Source organism: Corapipo altera, unplaced genomic scaffold (genome assembly GCF_003945725.1).
Source record: "Corapipo altera isolate COAL_440 unplaced genomic scaffold, ASM394572v1 75, whole genome shotgun sequence".
Lineage (NCBI taxonomy): Eukaryota > Metazoa > Chordata > Aves > Passeriformes > Pipridae > Corapipo > Corapipo altera.
The window spans coordinates 6716174-6734918 of record NW_020884887.1 but is presented as its reverse complement, the minus strand read 5'-3'; the positions used below and the strand labels follow the sequence as shown (position 1 = coordinate 6734918).

The 18745-nt window shown below is 42.0% G+C and overlaps 1 protein-coding gene across 1 annotated transcript in view; it reads right to left on the bottom strand.

Moving 5' to 3' along the window:
• CPEB4 (cytoplasmic polyadenylation element binding protein 4) overlaps positions 1–16614 on the bottom strand; it is a 41596-nt gene extending 24982 nt beyond the window's left edge. The window contains exons 1-2 of the mRNA XM_027643138.1: positions 14905–16614; positions 4961–5042 (exon numbers count right to left, since the gene is read on the bottom strand). Of these exons, the coding sequence (XP_027498939.1) occupies positions 4961–5042; positions 14905–16026 (1204 nt within the window). The 5' untranslated portion in view covers positions 16027–16614. The remainder of the gene's footprint in view (positions 1–4960; positions 5043–14904) is intronic.
• Between the last annotated feature and the right edge of the window lie 2131 nt (positions 16615–18745).

The following is an 18745-nucleotide window of genomic DNA, read 5'->3' as shown; positions in this document are numbered from 1 at the left end:
ACTGGTCCCAAAACCAGCTGAGGTCCCTGAGCACCACAGGTGAGCTGGGAATTGGGAGGGACCGGCTGGAAAACGTGTGCCCTGGCAGGAAGAGCTGGGGGGAAGGGGGGTTGAATTTTCCAAATTCTGCATCTCTTCCAAAGAATTTAGTTCAAGCCACAAACCCACATATCCATTTAAATGAGAAAGCTGGCAGTTTATGAGGTAAAGGCTAATGAGTGTAAAATCATACATTATATATGGCTTGTGTCCATTACTTCTGTGTCAGGGTAGAATCCAATCTATGAATCTGATCTCAGTGTTTCTTCCTGTTGCCCAGGTGATTTTGTTTTCTTACAAGATTGTTGGCTGTTTCTAAACAAAAGCTCTGATAAACCCCAAATATTGGAAAGGCAGGGATAACTCAACAAACACTTCAATTGCCACAAGAGGACTGGGAAGGGAAAAACATAAAAGATCAAAAAATTAAAATGTTGAGTATTGCCCCAAAATTTTGAGCATTGGCTACATTTGGAAAAAAGAGTGCCCTCGCTTGTTAATATTCTAGGATATAGAATAGTAGAAATTATAATACATCTACTCTAATCCACCTGAAAACAGTGGACAGCAATAGGAGTGGGAGCTGCTGATTTCAAATAAAACACACACTGACTGTTTCCCCCATCCTGGCTCCCTCAGCCTGGGTTGCAGTTTAGTGCTATTAGACCCAGTTCAGCAATATTTTGAGATAGCAGAACAATTGGTTTTCCTCTTAATTAATATGCACTCAAGTCTGCAAATCCCATTAGCCTTTCCTGGCATAGGAGGTAAAATTCAGGAAGATCCTGAGCAGGAAACATTCGCACAGTAATTCATGACAGCTTCCAAAGACAATTAGGGCAAACCTGAACTGTCTGCAGCCTGGTGCAGGAGAAAGGAAAGTTTTTGTGCATTTTATTTGAAGCTGGATTAAAACATTACACATTAAAAAGCTGCAGATGAAGAACCCTTAGATAAGACTGACCTTCTTGGTCAGAACAACCACTGATGCTGCTCCCTAAAGTCTGAGGTACAACCACCACAGCAGCCTATGATAAACCCCAAAATATATTGAATTACATTTTAAAGTAGGTCAGATTTTGTCCTGTGCATATATTAAGGATCACTTCCCTAAAGAGAATGTTATTTGTCCATTGGCAAAAATTGGGACTGATTCTCATCAGATTCTCATTAATTTTCTGGATAATACAGAAAACCAAATGGTCTGTTCTACTCAAATAATATGAACACGCTGCCTAATCCATATGACTAGAAAAGAAGCAACTAGTTCAGATTCTTAAACACCATTCAGAAAATGCTCTCAAAACTATTTGGATTCCTGTCATCCAAGAACACTTTATGAGGTTTACATACTTCCTTCAATTTTGACATAGTTTTTCAGATCCATATTAAGGGGCTGATGAATGCTTTAAAAATACAGCTCAGACTATACACTTGCTTGGAGAAATCCTGAATGGTTCTCATCATTCTAGCTTTCCAGCTCCAAAATTTAGAGCTAGAACAAAAGCTAAAAAAAGTTAAAAATGCTGTTTGACCCTCTCTCTCAGTGTCTGTGTGTATAACTCTGACCTTAGTCTGCTTGTAAAACATTTCCTTTTGTGCACAAGTATGTTTAGTTTTTAAGACTCTGTCACACTCTCAGCACTCATGCAGACACTGAGCTGTTCACACCCACATTTTTACAGGAGTGCTTTGCAGTGCTAGAAGCAGATGGACTGGCCTGCTGCTTTAATCCATTCCACCTTGCATCATTTCCAGGCAATAACCTTATATTCTCAACTGAAACATAGGATATTTCAGTCACAAAGCAGCCTGCGGTCATAAAGTATTTAAAGACATTTCAGTGTCACTTAACAAGGAAATATTTAGTCAATCTACTACTATTACAGTAATGCTCAAATTGCCATCTGGAAGACCCAGATTCAAAAATCAGTCTCTGGATTGCAGGCTCAGCTCACGAAGGCCGAATACATTGTAAAGAAGATGCAATTAGTCTCCGGGGAAGGGCTTCTGCAGGCTGACGTTGGCTGTGCAGCACTCAGCACACTCACTCGGGTGGATAAAAATAACATATTGAAATGGCAGCTGCTCAGCAAAGGAAGAGGATTTGAGCAGGGATAAAAATATACCTTAAAAGAGGGAGGGAAAAAATGGTAAAATGCCTATCCAAAGCATTAAGAGGTAATAGTGAATGTAGTGAATCACTGATACTTAAGATTCACCTTTTAGCCTCGCACAGGAAATGCTATTTATTTCATAAAACAAGACAACCCAAGAACATAACTATTACTGTCCTAAACAAATCCAAGGCTATAGCACAGCTTAATCACCTCAGCCATAAGGAACACACCGCAAATGGTTTTTGTTACATTTTGAAGAATTCCTATTTATGATTTTATTTCAGAACCTGCTGCTCTGAACATATCACTGAAAGACAGAAATTATTTCCAAGAGACAGCGGGTTCCAAACTGTGACTGATGTCTATGATCATGTCCATACTCTGGCTTGTTTTGAAGCCACATTTTAACATAGTACCTCTTTCTCTTGAAGTCCATTACAGCATGAAGGGGGTGCTGTCAGTGCTGCACACTAAACTCATCTCAAGCCAGTATTAAAGCCTCTCACAGACTCACAAGATAGCAGTGAGACCTATTAGATCATCTAAATTATTTCCATGCCATTCTGAGATCGCTCTCTCCAGTATGTTTTATTAGTGTCTTGCCCAGGCTATTTTTAAAGTCTCAAACCCAGAAGCTTTTCCTTTCTGAGAGTATCCAACTTTAGTTCAAAGCACTGCATGCACTGATTAAGCCATTTAAAACGCAAAGCGAAAAACTTCTTATGGCTCTGCTTATTTAAATGCAGGTGTTTGAAATGGCAAGCAAGATTTAGCTGACAACCATCATTTGTCCTATTTTAAGATTTCTAGAGCCAAGGTTTAAATAAAGATGGGGCAAGAAAAGCGAAAACAGGAGAGACAGGATCTGTGTTAAGACCAAATCATACAGCCACTGACACAGATGGAAAATAAACACAAAAGGCTTGTGATCACGAGCCCCACTTCAGGCTTGATGTGGAATGTTTTGTACCAGCAAGTCACGATTTTTTTCCAGCTGTATCAGTTGGTTTAACTAAAGGTATTTCCTCTCCTTACAAACCCCACCCTACTTAGGGATGATCTCTGCAGCATTACCACGGCACAGCGGATGCTGGTTTGAATAAAGATCCATTCCTAAATATATTACAGGAACTAAGGCACTGTGAGCTCTGCCAGAGCAGCAGCAGTCAAATTCAGTGTACTGCACATTTCACTATAAGCAAACTTCATGTTCTTGCCCAGGAGACTCTTGAAAATGAGGCTTCACAACAAAGTATTTCACGTAGGATCACTTAGATGTCTCATCTCAGTTTTGAGACTTTTTTCTACATAGTTATATAACTATTAACCTTGATACAGAGTAATTTGCAAGAAACCTAAGAAATAATTCCCAGAACAGGACCTAGTTGATATCACTGTGTTTCAGTCAGTCTGAGACAACACATAGAAAACTTTGGCCAAGCCACAGATGACTCTGCAGAGGGGATTAACAACCAAGCTAAAGCAGGAATTAACGAGTATCAGAACTATTTGTATTCTTTGCTGACACACTTATTCCATCATTCTCAAAACATGTTAAGCACTCAAAAAAAAAAAATTTCCAATGCAAAGAATCCTTTCAAAGCACTTAAACGAAAAGTCATACTGCTTACAGAACTCCCCTTGCTTAGTTGCTGAATATAAATACACGTGGAGCTGACTTTGTTAAATTCAAATTTAAAGGGAAATTTTATTTGTTCTATGGCCATGTCACCTTGGGCCAGATTTCAGCAGCTGTAACCTGGTTTGGGATGGCCTGGCAGTTGAATAGAAGGTCTTGGGGCAAATCCCAGGTGCTGCAGTCAAGGAAGGGCACCTGATTCTTGGTTCTCTGTACAATGCTGGAGGCATAGGATGCTGCCAAGACAGCATATAAACCAAATGAAAGCTATTAATACGTGTCACTTATAAAATCCTGGTTCCCACTACGTAAGGAGGGAATGTATTTTGGGGTTTTAATTCATTTGGCATTACTTTTATGTACAGCAGGCTCCCCTTGTCTTTCAATGGGAAAGAGTATTTTGTGGTGCTTCTCATCACCCTGAATGGCTGCACAGCACTGGGGATGGGAAACTCAAGCTGCCTTTCCAGACCACAGCAAAGGCAACAAACACAAGTTATTGCCAGTTTATCAGAGGTTGGTCTTCTGAGCAAGAATCAGTATTAAAACAAGTCAGATTTCATTATCACCACAAGCCCTGATAGCAAAAGAAATTTACTTGCAGAAACCACAAGTGCAGGTTTGTTTTTTTAGTGGTCTCATGACTGGTAACAAAACTGAATCTTAGATAAGAAGTGTGTGTGAGAGTTTGACTTCTCTACTCATACAAGGAACCACTGAACTGAAATGGATTACTCATTCTACAGAACAAGAAACTAGAGTTCTGAATTGTAAGACCACAAGCAGTTTCTATTCAGACAAAATTATACACAGACAATACTTTGAATACTTTGTAAGTTGAGGTATTTCCAAAGCAAGATTACCTTTGCCAAAAAAACTAAAAAAAAATACAAAGAGAGAAATTCCAAATGCATGTCAGTTCGACCTCCCTTTTCCTTTCTCAATGGTACCAAAAAAATCTGCAAGCACAGAACTGAAAAAAAAAATGTACCTGTGTTGCAACAGCTTCATCCACAGACAACTGAAAGAGGGTGCCCACCCCAGCTGACCATGCAACAGGTGCACAACGTGACCTTTCCTCATCAAAACCAAAGTTTCTTATTCTAAGTCAGCACCTCTTCCCAATTATTTACTGCAGGAAATAGTCTCTTTCTAAATTTACCTTTCAGTGAATCATTTTCAGCCCTCATTATGTCAATTAGTGAGTTCTCCAGTGAATGCATGTCGAAAGTCCTCGTGCGATCCTGCAAGCAAACACAAACAGAGCCAGTTTAGGCAACACACAGCGTTAAACGAGACCATCTGAAACATAAAACCTTCAGTTTTCTTCTACATTACTACAGCAGAATGAAGCAAAAACCATACACCAAAGGCAGGCTGATACAGGAATATTAAAAATTAGAATATTCTTAAATAAAAATCTGATCTATAGTTATTGTAACCAATCATTTAAGAACCCAATTCAATATTTAGTTTGCATTCCTTTCTACACAGCAAAATTTTGTTAAAAGTCATTTCACAGTTAGGAAGTAAAGATCATATCCTGGGAGACAGAATTGCAAGGACAAATCATAAAACAGGTATTTCAGTCCAAATTTAAGAAATTTTAAATTCCAGAAACGTGTAGAATTTCCTCCACCTTAACAACTATCTCGACACCTGAAATAGTTGAATTCTGTGCAGTCAGTTCAAATTCTACATAATTCTAAGGTATTCTACACAAGCAGGAGTGTTCCAAATAGTCTCATTTACTGGGTGACAACTTTGCTTTGATTTTTAATTCTGTGAATTCACAAGTTTGGTATTCCAAGCATTTCTAAAATTAAAGGAGGACTCAACAGATGGGAGGCACAATGTCTCCTGTACTTTACTGTTTCATTACCTCCAGCCACCTGAAGTGTATTACCACATATTTCTGCTTCCTATTAACCAAAGGCATCATTTAACACATGGGTCACACTTTCTCAATCAAACAACAAATTTCACATCCTATAAATCTGATGTCACAGCAACATAAAACATCCTGGCACTGCCTTATTTTAATTGGCAAATTCAGAATAACTGAAATTTCTTGTAAAGTCTGAAATCTTTACGGTACCACATAAGGTCAAGAAAGGGAGGCAAAAAGTCACCATAGTTCCCAAAATTATTCACTTATCCATGTTATCTGTGTATTTATACATTTGGATTTGGAAAAAAAATTTATACAATTATATTAATCCAACTTTAATTTAGTTCTTCTCTGTCCAAGAAGCACTCTAACATCAATTCTAAAGATTTTATTTCATTCCTGTTCTAAGGAATCCCCTCTGAACCAAGATCAAGCATTAGGAAGTATCTGTTCTAACAAAATGCGAGTAGTTCAAAACAGACATTTTTTGCTTTAAGCTGCTTCTCCACAACTATTGTTATTACAGCTCCAAATAATGTTTTTTGTCCCTATCACTGGCTGTGAAGCTGAAATTTCTCCAAAGCACACAGATCCCGCTTGGAACATTTTTAAAAAGCAGTGGTGAAGTGAAAAAGGGTATTGCACAGGCTGTTGTGTATCAGGTTATAATGGCCTTTACTCCAGGGCTGAAGCAGCAGCGACTGCGTGTGGCAAGGGGGGTTCTTGATACCACACAGATCAGACCCAAAATGATCAGTCATTCTGGGCTTTAAATATCTCATACTGTTTGAAGAGCAATGACACACCAGCTCCTAGAGTCCTGATCCATTTCCAAGTTGTAAGTTACATTCTGACCACTAAAAAAACCACTGGTTTTCAATTAAATTTCCTGGTATTTTTCCTCTCTTCAGAACAGTTTATTACTGAGACAGAACAGGCGACGTATTTCAACCCGGATGTGCTGCATTTCAAATAGCATTAGAAGGCCCAGGGTTTGGAACCAGTTGCTTTATTAGTCTAGCAAATATCAAATTTACTATAAAAAGCAAAGCACTGCCCTGTCTCTCCTCAGTATTTATTTCCGTGGTCATTTCTATTACAAGATAATTGAGGCACCTTAGAGAAACCATCGCGAGCATTTAAATTCTAAAACTCAGTGTTTTACACATTTCTTCCTTTATAAGCAGTATTTAGTTTATTGGTTTGACTTCTTGTAGTTCATAACTTATTTCACACTCTAGTTACATTAAAATCCTTTAGCAGGATTGAGTACAAGTCCTGGGGTCTTGGATCCATTAGGATTCAACAGCTGGGAAACTCAGGAACGGGCACTAGAAGACAATATCTGCATTTCCAGTAGTCCTCACAACAGGACAACAGAAAATAGCCTAAAACACAGGTTGGAAAAAACCTGACATCCCTCAGTAGCTTCTCCTTCCTGCATTCTGGCTTTCAGTGCATCGTATTAACATCAAGTGCACCCCGTGAACAGCTACAAAATTCTTATTTCACAAAGTGCAGAACCTAAGTATTCCCATGTCTTTGTGGAATTGTGGCACTTGACATTTCAGTTGTCTGAGAGACATGAAGGGAGTACTCCAGGCCAAGTAATTTCCAGTTTACTGTGCCGTGTATGTGCTGGAACACGTGAGCCAAAGCGAGTCTCTTCTCCCTAAAACGTCTGTGTTGGCTTGAGCTGTAAACAAAGGCTTTGCTGCAATGGTAAGTTTTCAACACTGAGAACAGAGAATTTAAATATTTGAGGGGAGAAAATGGAATTGAACTGGTTAGCTAACAGGGACATCACGTTCTCCAGTAGAAGTTTTTTGTGGTGAGGAGTTTACAGTTTTCCCTTTCTGAGGGAAGCAGCAAGGTGTCACTTTTTCAGTGTAAGGTCCATAAGCTGCAAAATCACACTGCAAACACTTTAAAACATGACCCTGTGCACCAATACAAAAGATTAACTGGTCAGCAGCTATTGGCAATCCCATAAGAGGAGGAACAGCTAAAATATGGCCCACACTTACACTCTCTGGTGGTTCCAGTCACTTGTCACAGCACTGGAGATTTCCAGAGGCTGGAGCACCCCCAAAATGCTGCCATGTTACTGTCTCTTGCCTATTTTTCCAACTTTCCATTTCTAATCATCATTATCAATGCACGGTGCTGAATGGCCCCTGGGAACATCGGCCTTAGTCTTGGCTTGTTGGAGTTTGCTCCTCCGTGTCTTTGCTTATCAATCAGGAGAGAGCAAACCATGTTAAACACAACTGCTGAATTTTGACATATTCCTGAAAGTAATGCAGCAGTTCCCCTCTCTGGAAATGCAGAGAAATTCAAGAATTTGGTATGTCAGTAACCCTGTGTACATCTAGGCAATGAAAAGATGTCAGTCCTAAATTAAGACCAGCCAAAACACTAAGATCAATTGGGTCAGAGGTTTGCACCGTGCTTATAAAAAAAAATCCATTAATTTATTTGATTACTTGCCCAGATATTGAAAGTCACCATTGGTAGTTTTTAGAATTTTTATACAAATTCAAGTCCTTTTATAGCAAAAATGTTTTGAAAACAGTAGCCCAGATTTCATCAGTCTTAACTTCCAAGATGGCCAGTGCATTTTATGAGAAACACATCTGAAATCTATCCATGTATTATATACCTGAAGTAAAATTAAAGGCTGGTAAAGGCTAATGGTAGTGGCCATATCACTGAAGAAATGCCTAACTCTACATTTCACTCCACAACATCAAAAATAGCTGTAACAGTCAAGATACTGATCATGAACTGGTAACTAGATGTGATACATTTTATTTATGAGTTATAAAGCACATAAACCATACTGTGCCCAGGAAAAAACCTGATGTTTTCTTTAAAAGACTTCATGCAGAGAGAATTAATAACAACATGGTGGTGGTTTTAATGAATCAGTTCACAAAATTACAGTGCTTTCCATGGAGCTGAACTGCTCACTGGATACTTATTTATTTATTTAGAAAATAAACAGGGGTAATGACTACCCTGGGCTAAAGCAGAGTGTGCAAACTTCAGTAACAAAATGTGGCTACCACAGGCCTGGTATTATTTCCCTGGCTTGATCACAGTAAGTTGGGCTTTACACAAGTTTGTTTAGGGCATCTAAAATTTTGCTTTATCAGAGGGCTCAAAGGACACTCACATTTAGACCTGGGAAACAGAACTGAGGCAGAAAGACATCGTGTTAAATGCAAGGCCACTAAAAAATAAAAAAAAAGAAAAAAAGAAAAAAAACCAAACCAAACATACAACAAACCAATCAAACAAATACCATCACCTCCGAGCAACAAGAAGAAAGAAACCTGCAGTCTTAATACATGACTGTGTTTAAAATTTCAGCCAACATTTCAAAAGACATTCATTACACATCATTTTGAACAAACAGTGCTGTTTTCACAATATACAAGAAGTGACAGCCAGCAGATCTGGTTAAGAACGAGCTACTGAGACTCTGAATGTTCTACAACAACAAACAAAACACTTCTGGACAATAAACTGGCCATCTCTTTCTACAGAAAAATAAAATTATTCTGATTCTTCTACTGTCTAGAAATAATTTCTAAGTGCGTAGACTGTTCCTAATAATGCAACCTCACTGCAAAAAGAGAAGAATTCAGGACTTTCATGTCATGACTTTGTCCTTGGGCTCCTGCAGCCTGGGCAAACCACTTCACCTCTGTGACTACAGTGATCTCCCCCCGGCACCCAGATTATTTTATGTTTAGAGACCTTGTAAGAAATGGAGCCACTGGTACAGAGGAAATCACTGAAATCTAATCCCTATTCCAATTTTATTTTTCCAACCCAAAAAACATTTCATTCCAAAAAGAAAGTCACTTGGTGCAAAGCACACACAAGATATACTGGGACATCCTCCCATGCAAAAGAAATTAAATGAATTTTTCATGCACAGGAAGACTATACTTTGCACTTTAAAAGCTCATGCCTAAATTCTCTTGCATGTCAGAAAGATGTACATTCAACTTAACTATGAAAGTGCAGATTTATTATGTTTAATCTGCACCCACAGCACTACCATCACCTGAACAATTAAGATTCCAGAACCTGAGAGTTTCTATTCAGCACTTCTCATGAAGGGCCTCCCAGGGCTAAATCCCAAAAGGTACAAAAAGTCAAGCCTGGCAAGGTATGAGCTCTTGCTGGTAGCTAAGTCTGGGCCTGATCTCTTAAAATAAGGTTTATCTGAAGTCCAGGGCATCAATAATAATGCCAGAGATGCCACTGCACCAAGTGATTTACTGAAGGGGACTAAGGAGTATTTATGGAGTAGCTGCAAGTGGGGCTTGTTTCATACATTTGAATATTTGTCAAACCACATTATTTGTGCAAATCAAAAAACTCACAACTACATTTGTACTCTCATTATAGCACAAGAAGCCTGAAACTTTCTGAAACCTTGTTCCTGTTTCCCATAACTCAAAAGCTGTGTGTCTCAGGCACAGTAAGGTGTACAGGGCGAGGCAATATCATCATATTTATCATCATAAATACAAGTTCCACATTTTTCTTTTAACTGCAAAGCAAATTTGGACTTGATTATGCTTCTGGGTAAGCTTCTCCTCCTTCCCACCACCCTGCAAATGCTGTATTCCAGCTTCCAGTTCAGTATCCAGTGAATTAAAAGCTTTGAATAAACAGGTTTTTCCTGAAAGGATGTTGCTGTATTCTGCCCGGATCATCTTTTATAGCTTCAGCAGGGAACAATAAGAAGGAGCTGGAAAAGTTAAGTGGCACATCAGACAGGAGTTTTTTTGGGGAGGGCACAGTTCTGGTTTAGCCAAACTTGAACTTTTAAAGTGTTAGAAATGACAGACCTTTATATACATTTCCAGTAACGTGTCTGATTCTATTTTAGCCACAAATTAAGTTTTCTATGTATCTTCTAGAAAATACTTCCCATAATATCTTGTGTTCTCACTCCTTATGCTGGGCTGCTAAGTCTGCAACTTTCAAAGCAAAATGCTTAATAAGAGTACTCCTTTTAATCTTAGGAAAAGACAAACATAATTCAAATAGCTTCTAACAAAAGCTCTCTTTAAACAGAAACCCTGAGGTCAAAAACACACAGGAGGGCCAAAGCCCAAGTATTAACGTCAGTAGTAAGTTTATAAAACAAGAACAGTGTTAACTTCCACAGCACTTAACTTGTGCATGTCATACCACATTAGAGTGCTGCTAATCCCACAGATCAGTAGCTGTGGGGAACAGCACACAAAACACTAATTACTACACAACTGATGTAGTTATAGAAAAATGGGTGAACAGGTTTAAAAATCCAACTTTAAGTATTTGTTCTATTTTCAAATGATAGCTTGAGATTTCTTGGAATAATTGCTGTTGCTAGAATAAAAATGGAATTCTGCAAAACAAATAACCTCTTTTTATGCAACCAGCTCTCGTGAGTTATGAAAAGGTTCCTCAAAACCAACTATTAAAATAAAGGGGCATGGTAAAGAAATTTACTTGCAAAATCTTTTCAAGAGGAGAGTTTAGCAAATGCATTCAAGAGGTTATTTTTTAATTCCAGTTCCCCGTGAATTTGCTTAATGCACTTATTAAACCAACCCATTTCTGTGGGCAAACAACTGCTGACGTACAGCTCAGAATTCAAACACATTTTGTAATCACGTATGTGTTTTCTCAAACATTCCATATCTGCCTGGGGGAAGAGCAAGTCTCTCTGGCACAGCCCCTGGATGGATTTGGAAGGGGTTATATACCTGGAAACCAGCCACTGCAGAAGAAAGGAAAAAACATTTTGAACAAGTGGATATAATGAACTGCTCTCATGTACAAAATTCTTTGAAATGGGCAGTTATTTTCGAGCCTGATTCCGGGAAGAAACACAAATTATTTTTAAGCATTTTTACAGAACACTATTGCTTCACTTGCTTGTGTCTTCAGAGACCAATTTAAAAAACATCGTCACACATTGAAGATGAGATCTGGAAACCTGGAAATGCCTATCAAAGCAAGATTTATGCATTGCATAACAGGCAGGATGTTCCACTCATGAGGAAGTGCAAGTACACAGCAAAAGGAAAGCCAAAACAATCTCGAAGGCAGTGCTGCCCTAAAACACAATTACTGAGCACCCAGTTTGTCAGTGCTGCTGGGAGACAAGTAGAAGGAATTATTTTAAAAATCAGTAACTTTGAAAGATGCAATAGTCACAGTCAAAGCACTTTCATGTATTAAATCTCAAGGAAGCCTGTCAGAGCCAAAAGACTCCATTTTTTTTCTTTTTAATTTTAATTCAGGAACCATTTTTTCATTTGGAGACCATTTCCTTTTCAAACGAACACACAAAGAACAATGGCTTTTCTCTTTTCAAAAGACCTTTGAAGGGGGAAGCCTGCCCAGTGGCTAAAGCACAACATCAAAACTTAATTTCATTAACAGATCTGGTTAAGTCTTCTCTGACCTTGCTTTCAGTTCCAAGGCATTCCTACAGACATGCTACTTCTGAAACATTAGGAGACAGAATTCCAAATGGAAAACACTTAGGACAGAAAGCACAGGGTTTGCATGCAGTCCTCCATACTAAGCACGGCATCATCAAATTGCAAGGTTATCTAACAGATCACCACAGTATTTTCCTTTCATCTGAACCATTTGGAGCACCCACTTCATCCCAAGAATCGAAGGGCCACGGGCAGAAATGTTTGAAGTGAGCAGGAATTCACATTAGTGGCTTACAGGGATATTATGCAACATCATCCTCTTCAAAGAGGAAACGAGCATTTACTCCTGGTTACCCTAAGATTTGCATCAAAACAGACAGAATTCTGTGTGTCAGCAAGCTCTGGAGTAGAGACAACCTCTGTGAAAAAAAAGAAAGTGATCCCCAAATATTTGCAGTTGCTGGTTTGCGTTTTGCCTTCCAAAGAAACTAATTTTCACTAGATTGCAGCAACACTCGTTAATGATTTAAGCAGCAAAACATAAATATTAAATGAAAGGGATAGTTGTATCAAATTACTCCATTATGTTGCTGCAGCAAAGACAGCTTTCAACTATTTCCTAAACAGGAATCTAAGAATATTCCAGTAACAAAATAGCCTTGTCCAGTACATGATTGCTACCTCGTCTAGTACATGAAGCATACTTCATAAAAAGATAGACAGATGCATAAACACAAATATATAATATGCTAAAGTCCTTATTCTGCTTTGAGGCAGGCATAGAATCAGCATAATCAAGAAAAAAAATAAAAAGACATCAAAGGTCAAATTTTACATCATTTGTTTCCAGTAACTCAAGAATTCAGTGTGCTTTCAACACTCAGCTAAGTGACCAAAGGAGCTAAAGATTTTATACAAAAAAAAAAGAAAGTTATAAAAAGCAGTTGTCCATGACGGTTTCAAAATTAATCAGCATCTTTCTAGGGCTGCAGTGCTGAAGTCCTGTTTTGCTACCCTGCCCTTTTCCTCACAGAAGTGACAGTACTGGACTGGAAAGCACTTCACTCCACACTTTCCTTTTCTTGGCACGAAGGAGTGTCAGACTTGGTCTTGACATGTACAGCTTCATCTGAGTGTTTATGTAAACAGACACCAACATGCTAAACAAAAATCATTTCTTTACCATGATCAAACTACATGTGTCTGCTATTCTGTGTCTGGAACACCATCCACAAGTCAAGGTAGACGTTGCCAGTTTTCTCTAATTTCCTTGATGCCGATCCAAGCACGTTTCTATCCCTGTGTATATATTTGGGGCTCATACACAGCAGCAAGGACACACTTGATCTCATTCTGTCACTCTGAACATCAGCTACGTGTCAGGGTACAGAGTGAATCAAACCCTGAGCCAAGTCTCGCTGCAGTGAGGCTGAAAAAAGACCAGCTCCAGCTGTGCCCTTTTTCTGATGGTTTCAGTGTATAAATTCCATATGCTGGATACAGGTTGATTATATTCATTACAAATCCCGACATTAAAATCAATTATTACTATAGGCATTCTAAATTTAGAAGGGCTCTACCTGATACTGAACCAGCCAACAGCTCTGCAGTAGAAAAAAGGGCCCTAAAGGAAAGTTACTGCCAGAGCTGCTGTGCTGTCAGCAGGCCCTGCACAGCACCAAAAAAAGACAGTTTGCAAAGAACCCAACTATCCACAAACCCACAGTCATTATTAAACGTATTTCTGTTTCTTTACACCATGAGACATATTGCACAGCTTTTATCTTCAAAATTATTTTAAAGTAGGTCACCCTGGGTGTCTTGCAGCATGGCCAGAAATACTGCAATCACGTTGAGATTTTTACTTTTGCCCTCATTTGAAGAGCTTGAAAAACAACCCTGGAAATGTAATAGAGCTCTTGGGTTGTTTAATTCACCCTAAAGGAGTTTACAAAAGGCACACACACACATAAAAGCTCGGTTTAACTAGTGGTCAGATGAAAAGAAGAGTACTTCTGGTTTAATTTCTACTGTAAATTAGGTTCAACATTATACAATTCTTTTCAAATTCATAACAAGTCAGCCCCGAAGGAGAGGCTGAACTGCCACTGCCTCCTGCCAGGAGAAGGCCATAGCAAAAATATAGGAGACCACCAACTGACACTGGTCCAGATCTAATTTTAGTGATGATTTAATGGCTTTTAACCAGAATTTGCTGCCATTACTGAGGAGAGCAAACTGCACCAATTACCATCCTGTATAAAAAAATCAAAGTTTAAAAAAAAAAAAAAAGCTACACAAACTATGTTGCACTGCAAGTCCATGTGATACTCAAAAACAAAATACACTTTTCTCACATGTGGTACATTCTTGAGTATTTTAAAAGGCCTCAGATGTTTCATACTCTGACACTTTTTTTCCTTATTCCTTTTTGTAGATACTTGCTGCTGGTAACTAAATTTCTTCATTGGCTATTTCTGTCTGTGTGTTAGTATTAAACTGAAGAAAAGTGGCTAATACAGGTGGCTGGTAGGCAAGAGATATTTATCACCATCACTATTAAAAACCAACATGAATCACAGCTTGGAGGATCATTCCCATTATGACATTTCAAGTTCAATATGTTTGTTTTTTTAAGTTGCAAGCACAGAAATCCTACAACCAGGCTGTGCTGTTCCAACACACTGCACTTCCCAGAGCATTTTAATGCACTTTGGGGTCATTTTTCTTATGGACAGAACAGAGTGTGCTCACCTGAAAGGGAAAAATGTTGTCAGCTCTGTTCAAACTGTCTTCCATCCACGATTTTGGAGCGAAGGCCGAGCTGGGCCGGGCGTACTTCTGCAGCTGGATATGATTACTTGCAAAATTCTTCTTCAAGGGCGAGATGGAGTTCAAGGGTGTTATCCCTCCGTTCAGTCCCCGGCGGTGGTCTCGACCTTGGGACCCTCCCCACCCGCCGTATCCGCCGCCGCCGGGGCTCCATGAGGATGGTGTGGGAGAAGGGCTTTGGTAGCTGCTCCATGGAGAAGGTGGCTTGTTAAGATTATTAGCCAAATGAGGCAACTGATTAAAAGCAGCATTTCTGTGTGTGAATGGAGGTGGGTGAGGACTTGCAGGAGACCTCCTCTGTTGCTGATGCTGATTGTGATGATGCTGAAAATGGGGGTGATGAGGGTGGTGCTGAGAGAGGGGTCCGATCTGGGGGGAAAAGCTACCACCAAAGCCAGGGCTGACGTGATGTGGAAAATTCTGAAACAGCAGAGCACCATTATTAGCTGAGGCAGTAGGGACCCCTCCCTGATGGAAAAAACTTGCATCTTCATTGATTATTGTAGAAGAAGAAGGAGGAATAGCTGCAGACCAGTTACTAAAACCAGTCAGAGAAGATGCAGTGGATGTCAAGGGCTGTGTTGAAGTACCGAGCCCCGAAGCCTCTTGATAATCAAATCCTGTTAACACCGGCGATTCTATTCTGATTTTCTCCTTTCCATTGCCATTCTCTGAAGAATTATCACCCTGATTTTCTTCAGTTTTAGCTTTCTCGGGTTCAGAGAGCATGCCTGCTTCCTGACTTTGACCAGGGGAAAGCTGCTGTTTTTCTAGGGACTCTTGCTTTTCCTGTTGCTGAGTTTTAGATTTTTCTGACCCCAGAATCTCATCCTGAATATTATGGGCAGCTGGAGCAGGAAAGAGCCAAGCTGACCCAGCACTACTGCCATTGGCAGCTGTGTTATTATTTATAAAAGCAGCAGGGCTGGGGGTTGCATTTTGATGATGGTGTGGAGGCTGCAGATGTGGATGAAATCTGACTGGAAAAGCTGACTTATTTCCAGTGTTGTTTTGCACTAACACTCCAAACCCGTAATCCCCCATTTATTATATTTAGGGTTTGAATCCTCCCTGTAAGAACAAGTTGATGTTTAGTGTTTAGCTTGTCCTCTACTGAGGCAAGATTAGCAAGTATCCTGTTTTTCACTAGATATTCCAGTTTCTCCCTCCACGCTATTTGTTTCAGATTTGGATAAAGATGTTTACTTTTTGCAAAAGATAGATTTCTTCAACTATTTCAATGTGTCAATTTGTGTCCGTTTCCTTCCTTTGGGCAGAAGGAAGGGAAAAATAAATCTTTGGTTCACAAAATAAGAGGTTTCCTTTTTCGAAAGGAAATGCACAGCAATGAGAGAAAAAGCTTCTGGTGAATAAGGATAAAGAGATTCTAACTATGCTGTTTTTTTCCTCCTCAGCAGCCTTGACTCGCCCATAAATGAGTTAAGAGGGAAGAAAAAAAATACAATGACGTCTGGTCCCTCAACCCCTTGGCAGCAAAAAATAGATTTAAATCTGGAATAATTTAATACATCTCTATAATCTAATATATATTTGTGTCCTGTTTAAAAAGAGTCTTTGCTGTGGACAAGGGAAAAATTTACCTCAGGATCTCAGCATTCAGAGGGTGAAAAGGGTAAGTGAGTTGCAGAAGAGGCTTTTCCCCGTGCTGCTGGGTTTAACCTATTATATTTAGCAATAATATACACCGTGTGTGTCTATGTGTGTGTGTGTGGTTGTTTAAAGGGGTAAGATCTTATCTCAGGAAATCAGTATTCTATGTGTGCTGGGTGGGGAGTGAGTTGTGCAGAAGGGTGGATTCTTGATGCTGCTCCTTCTGGGCTGGGTTTCAGAGCTCGCCAGACTCGCTTCTTATTTATGATCCAATATTTGCGTGTCCTTCATAAGAGTCCTGGCTGTCCGAGGAGGGAGGTTTTCATCTCAGAAATCAGCATTCACCGTTCGGGGAAGGGAAGGGAGGGGACAGCGCAGGAGGAAGGGGAAGGAGGTTTTTCTCGCTCTCTGCTGCCGGGAGGGTGTTTTGTGGTGCGGGGCTCGCCTCCTTCCCCGGGAATCGCGGCTTTCCCGCAGCCCAGCGAGCCCCTGGAGACGCGCTCCCTCCTCAGGCTCTCGGCGTCCAGCGGGGCCGGGCCGTGGGTGCCCCGCGTGTCCCCCCGCCCTCGCTCGAGCCGGGGGAGGCAGGAGGGGTTTTACCTCAGCAGCGCAGCAGCCTCCGGCAGGGAGGGGAAGGCGCGGCCGGCCGGGCTCCTCTCTCCCCCATGGAAGGTGTTTAAGCGGCTCTCCCGGATCGCCCGGCGGGGTCGGGGCGGGCTCTGTGTCGGGGCGCAGCGCTCGGGGCTCCGGCGGCGGCTGCTCGGGGCGCTCGCTGCCCTGCGGCTGCTCGGCTCGGCTGCGGGCGGGCCGTGCCCCTCATGGACCGGCCGCACCGGGGGGGGGTGTTCTCCGCGGGGACGCTGCTGCGAAGATCTGCAAGGACCAGAAGACCGACAGCCTTCGGTAGCCGGCGACGTGTCCCCGGCGCGGAGCCTCCGCTGCCACCGCCTCGTTTCGCGTCTTTTTTTCCGTGTGTTTGCTGCCGCCTCCCCCGCCCCCCACCCCCCCGGCGTCCGCCGCAGCCGGTGCCTCGCTGGTCCCCGCGCGGCCGCTGCCCAGCCCGTGCCGCCTGGACCGAGCGGCCGCACCAAATGACAACCAGCTGGCGGGGGCCGCGCGGCGCTTCCGGGGCGGTGGCGGCCGCGCCCCCGGCCCGCCCCCGGCCCCGGCTCCGCCCGCCCGGGGTCCGCTGCGCGCCGCCATGTTTGGTAAGGGCAGGAACACCCCGGCTGGGGCGGCCGCCCCGGCACTCGGTGCGCCCGCCCGCAGCGCGGCCGCCATGTTGAGTGTGGGCAAGAGGTCAGGCGGATGCCGGCAGGGCCGCCATCTTGGAGTGAGGAGCGCAGCGCCCGCCATGTTTGTGCAGGGCAGGGCGTCACCTGTCACCGCGCTGACAGTGGTGTGATATAGACGGGTCTGGGTTGGAAAGGGACATTAAAGATCATCAAATTCCACCCCCCTGCCATGGGCAGGGACACCTGTCACCAGACCAGGTTGCTCAGAGCCCCATCCATCCTGGTCTTTTAACACTTACAGGGATAGGGCACTCACAGCTTCTCTGGGTGACCTGTGCTAGAGCCTGAACACCCTCACTGGGAAGAATTTGTCCCTATATCCAGCCTAAATTTTCCCTTTTCAGAGGGAATGGCCGTTCCCCTTTGTCCTGTCACTCCAGTTCCTGATGCAGAGTCCCTCTCTGGTTTCTTTGTAGCCCTATCAGATACTGGAGGGGGCTGTGAGGCCTCCACACAACCTTCTCTTCTCCAGGCTGAACAATCACAATTCCCTCAGCCCTTTCTCATAGCAGAGGTGCTCCATCCCTCTGATCATCTCGGTGCCTCCTCTGGACTCACTCCAAGCCCGTGTCCCAGCTGGGTCCCCAGAGCTGGAGGCAGCTCTGCGGGGGGGGTCTCACCTGAGCGGGGCAGAGAGGCAGGATCCCCTCCCCTGCTGCCCACACTGTGGGATCAACCCAGGATACACCCAAGTCCTTCTCTTCAGGGCTGCTCTCAGTCTCATGGCTAATATTAAAACTGAATACTCCATGAAAGGCTGCCTTTTTGTAACATCCTTCAGCACCCCTGGACTGCAGCCCCTGCAATGGCTTGGGTTGGAAGGGACCCTAAAGCCCATATTGTTCCATCTACTGCAG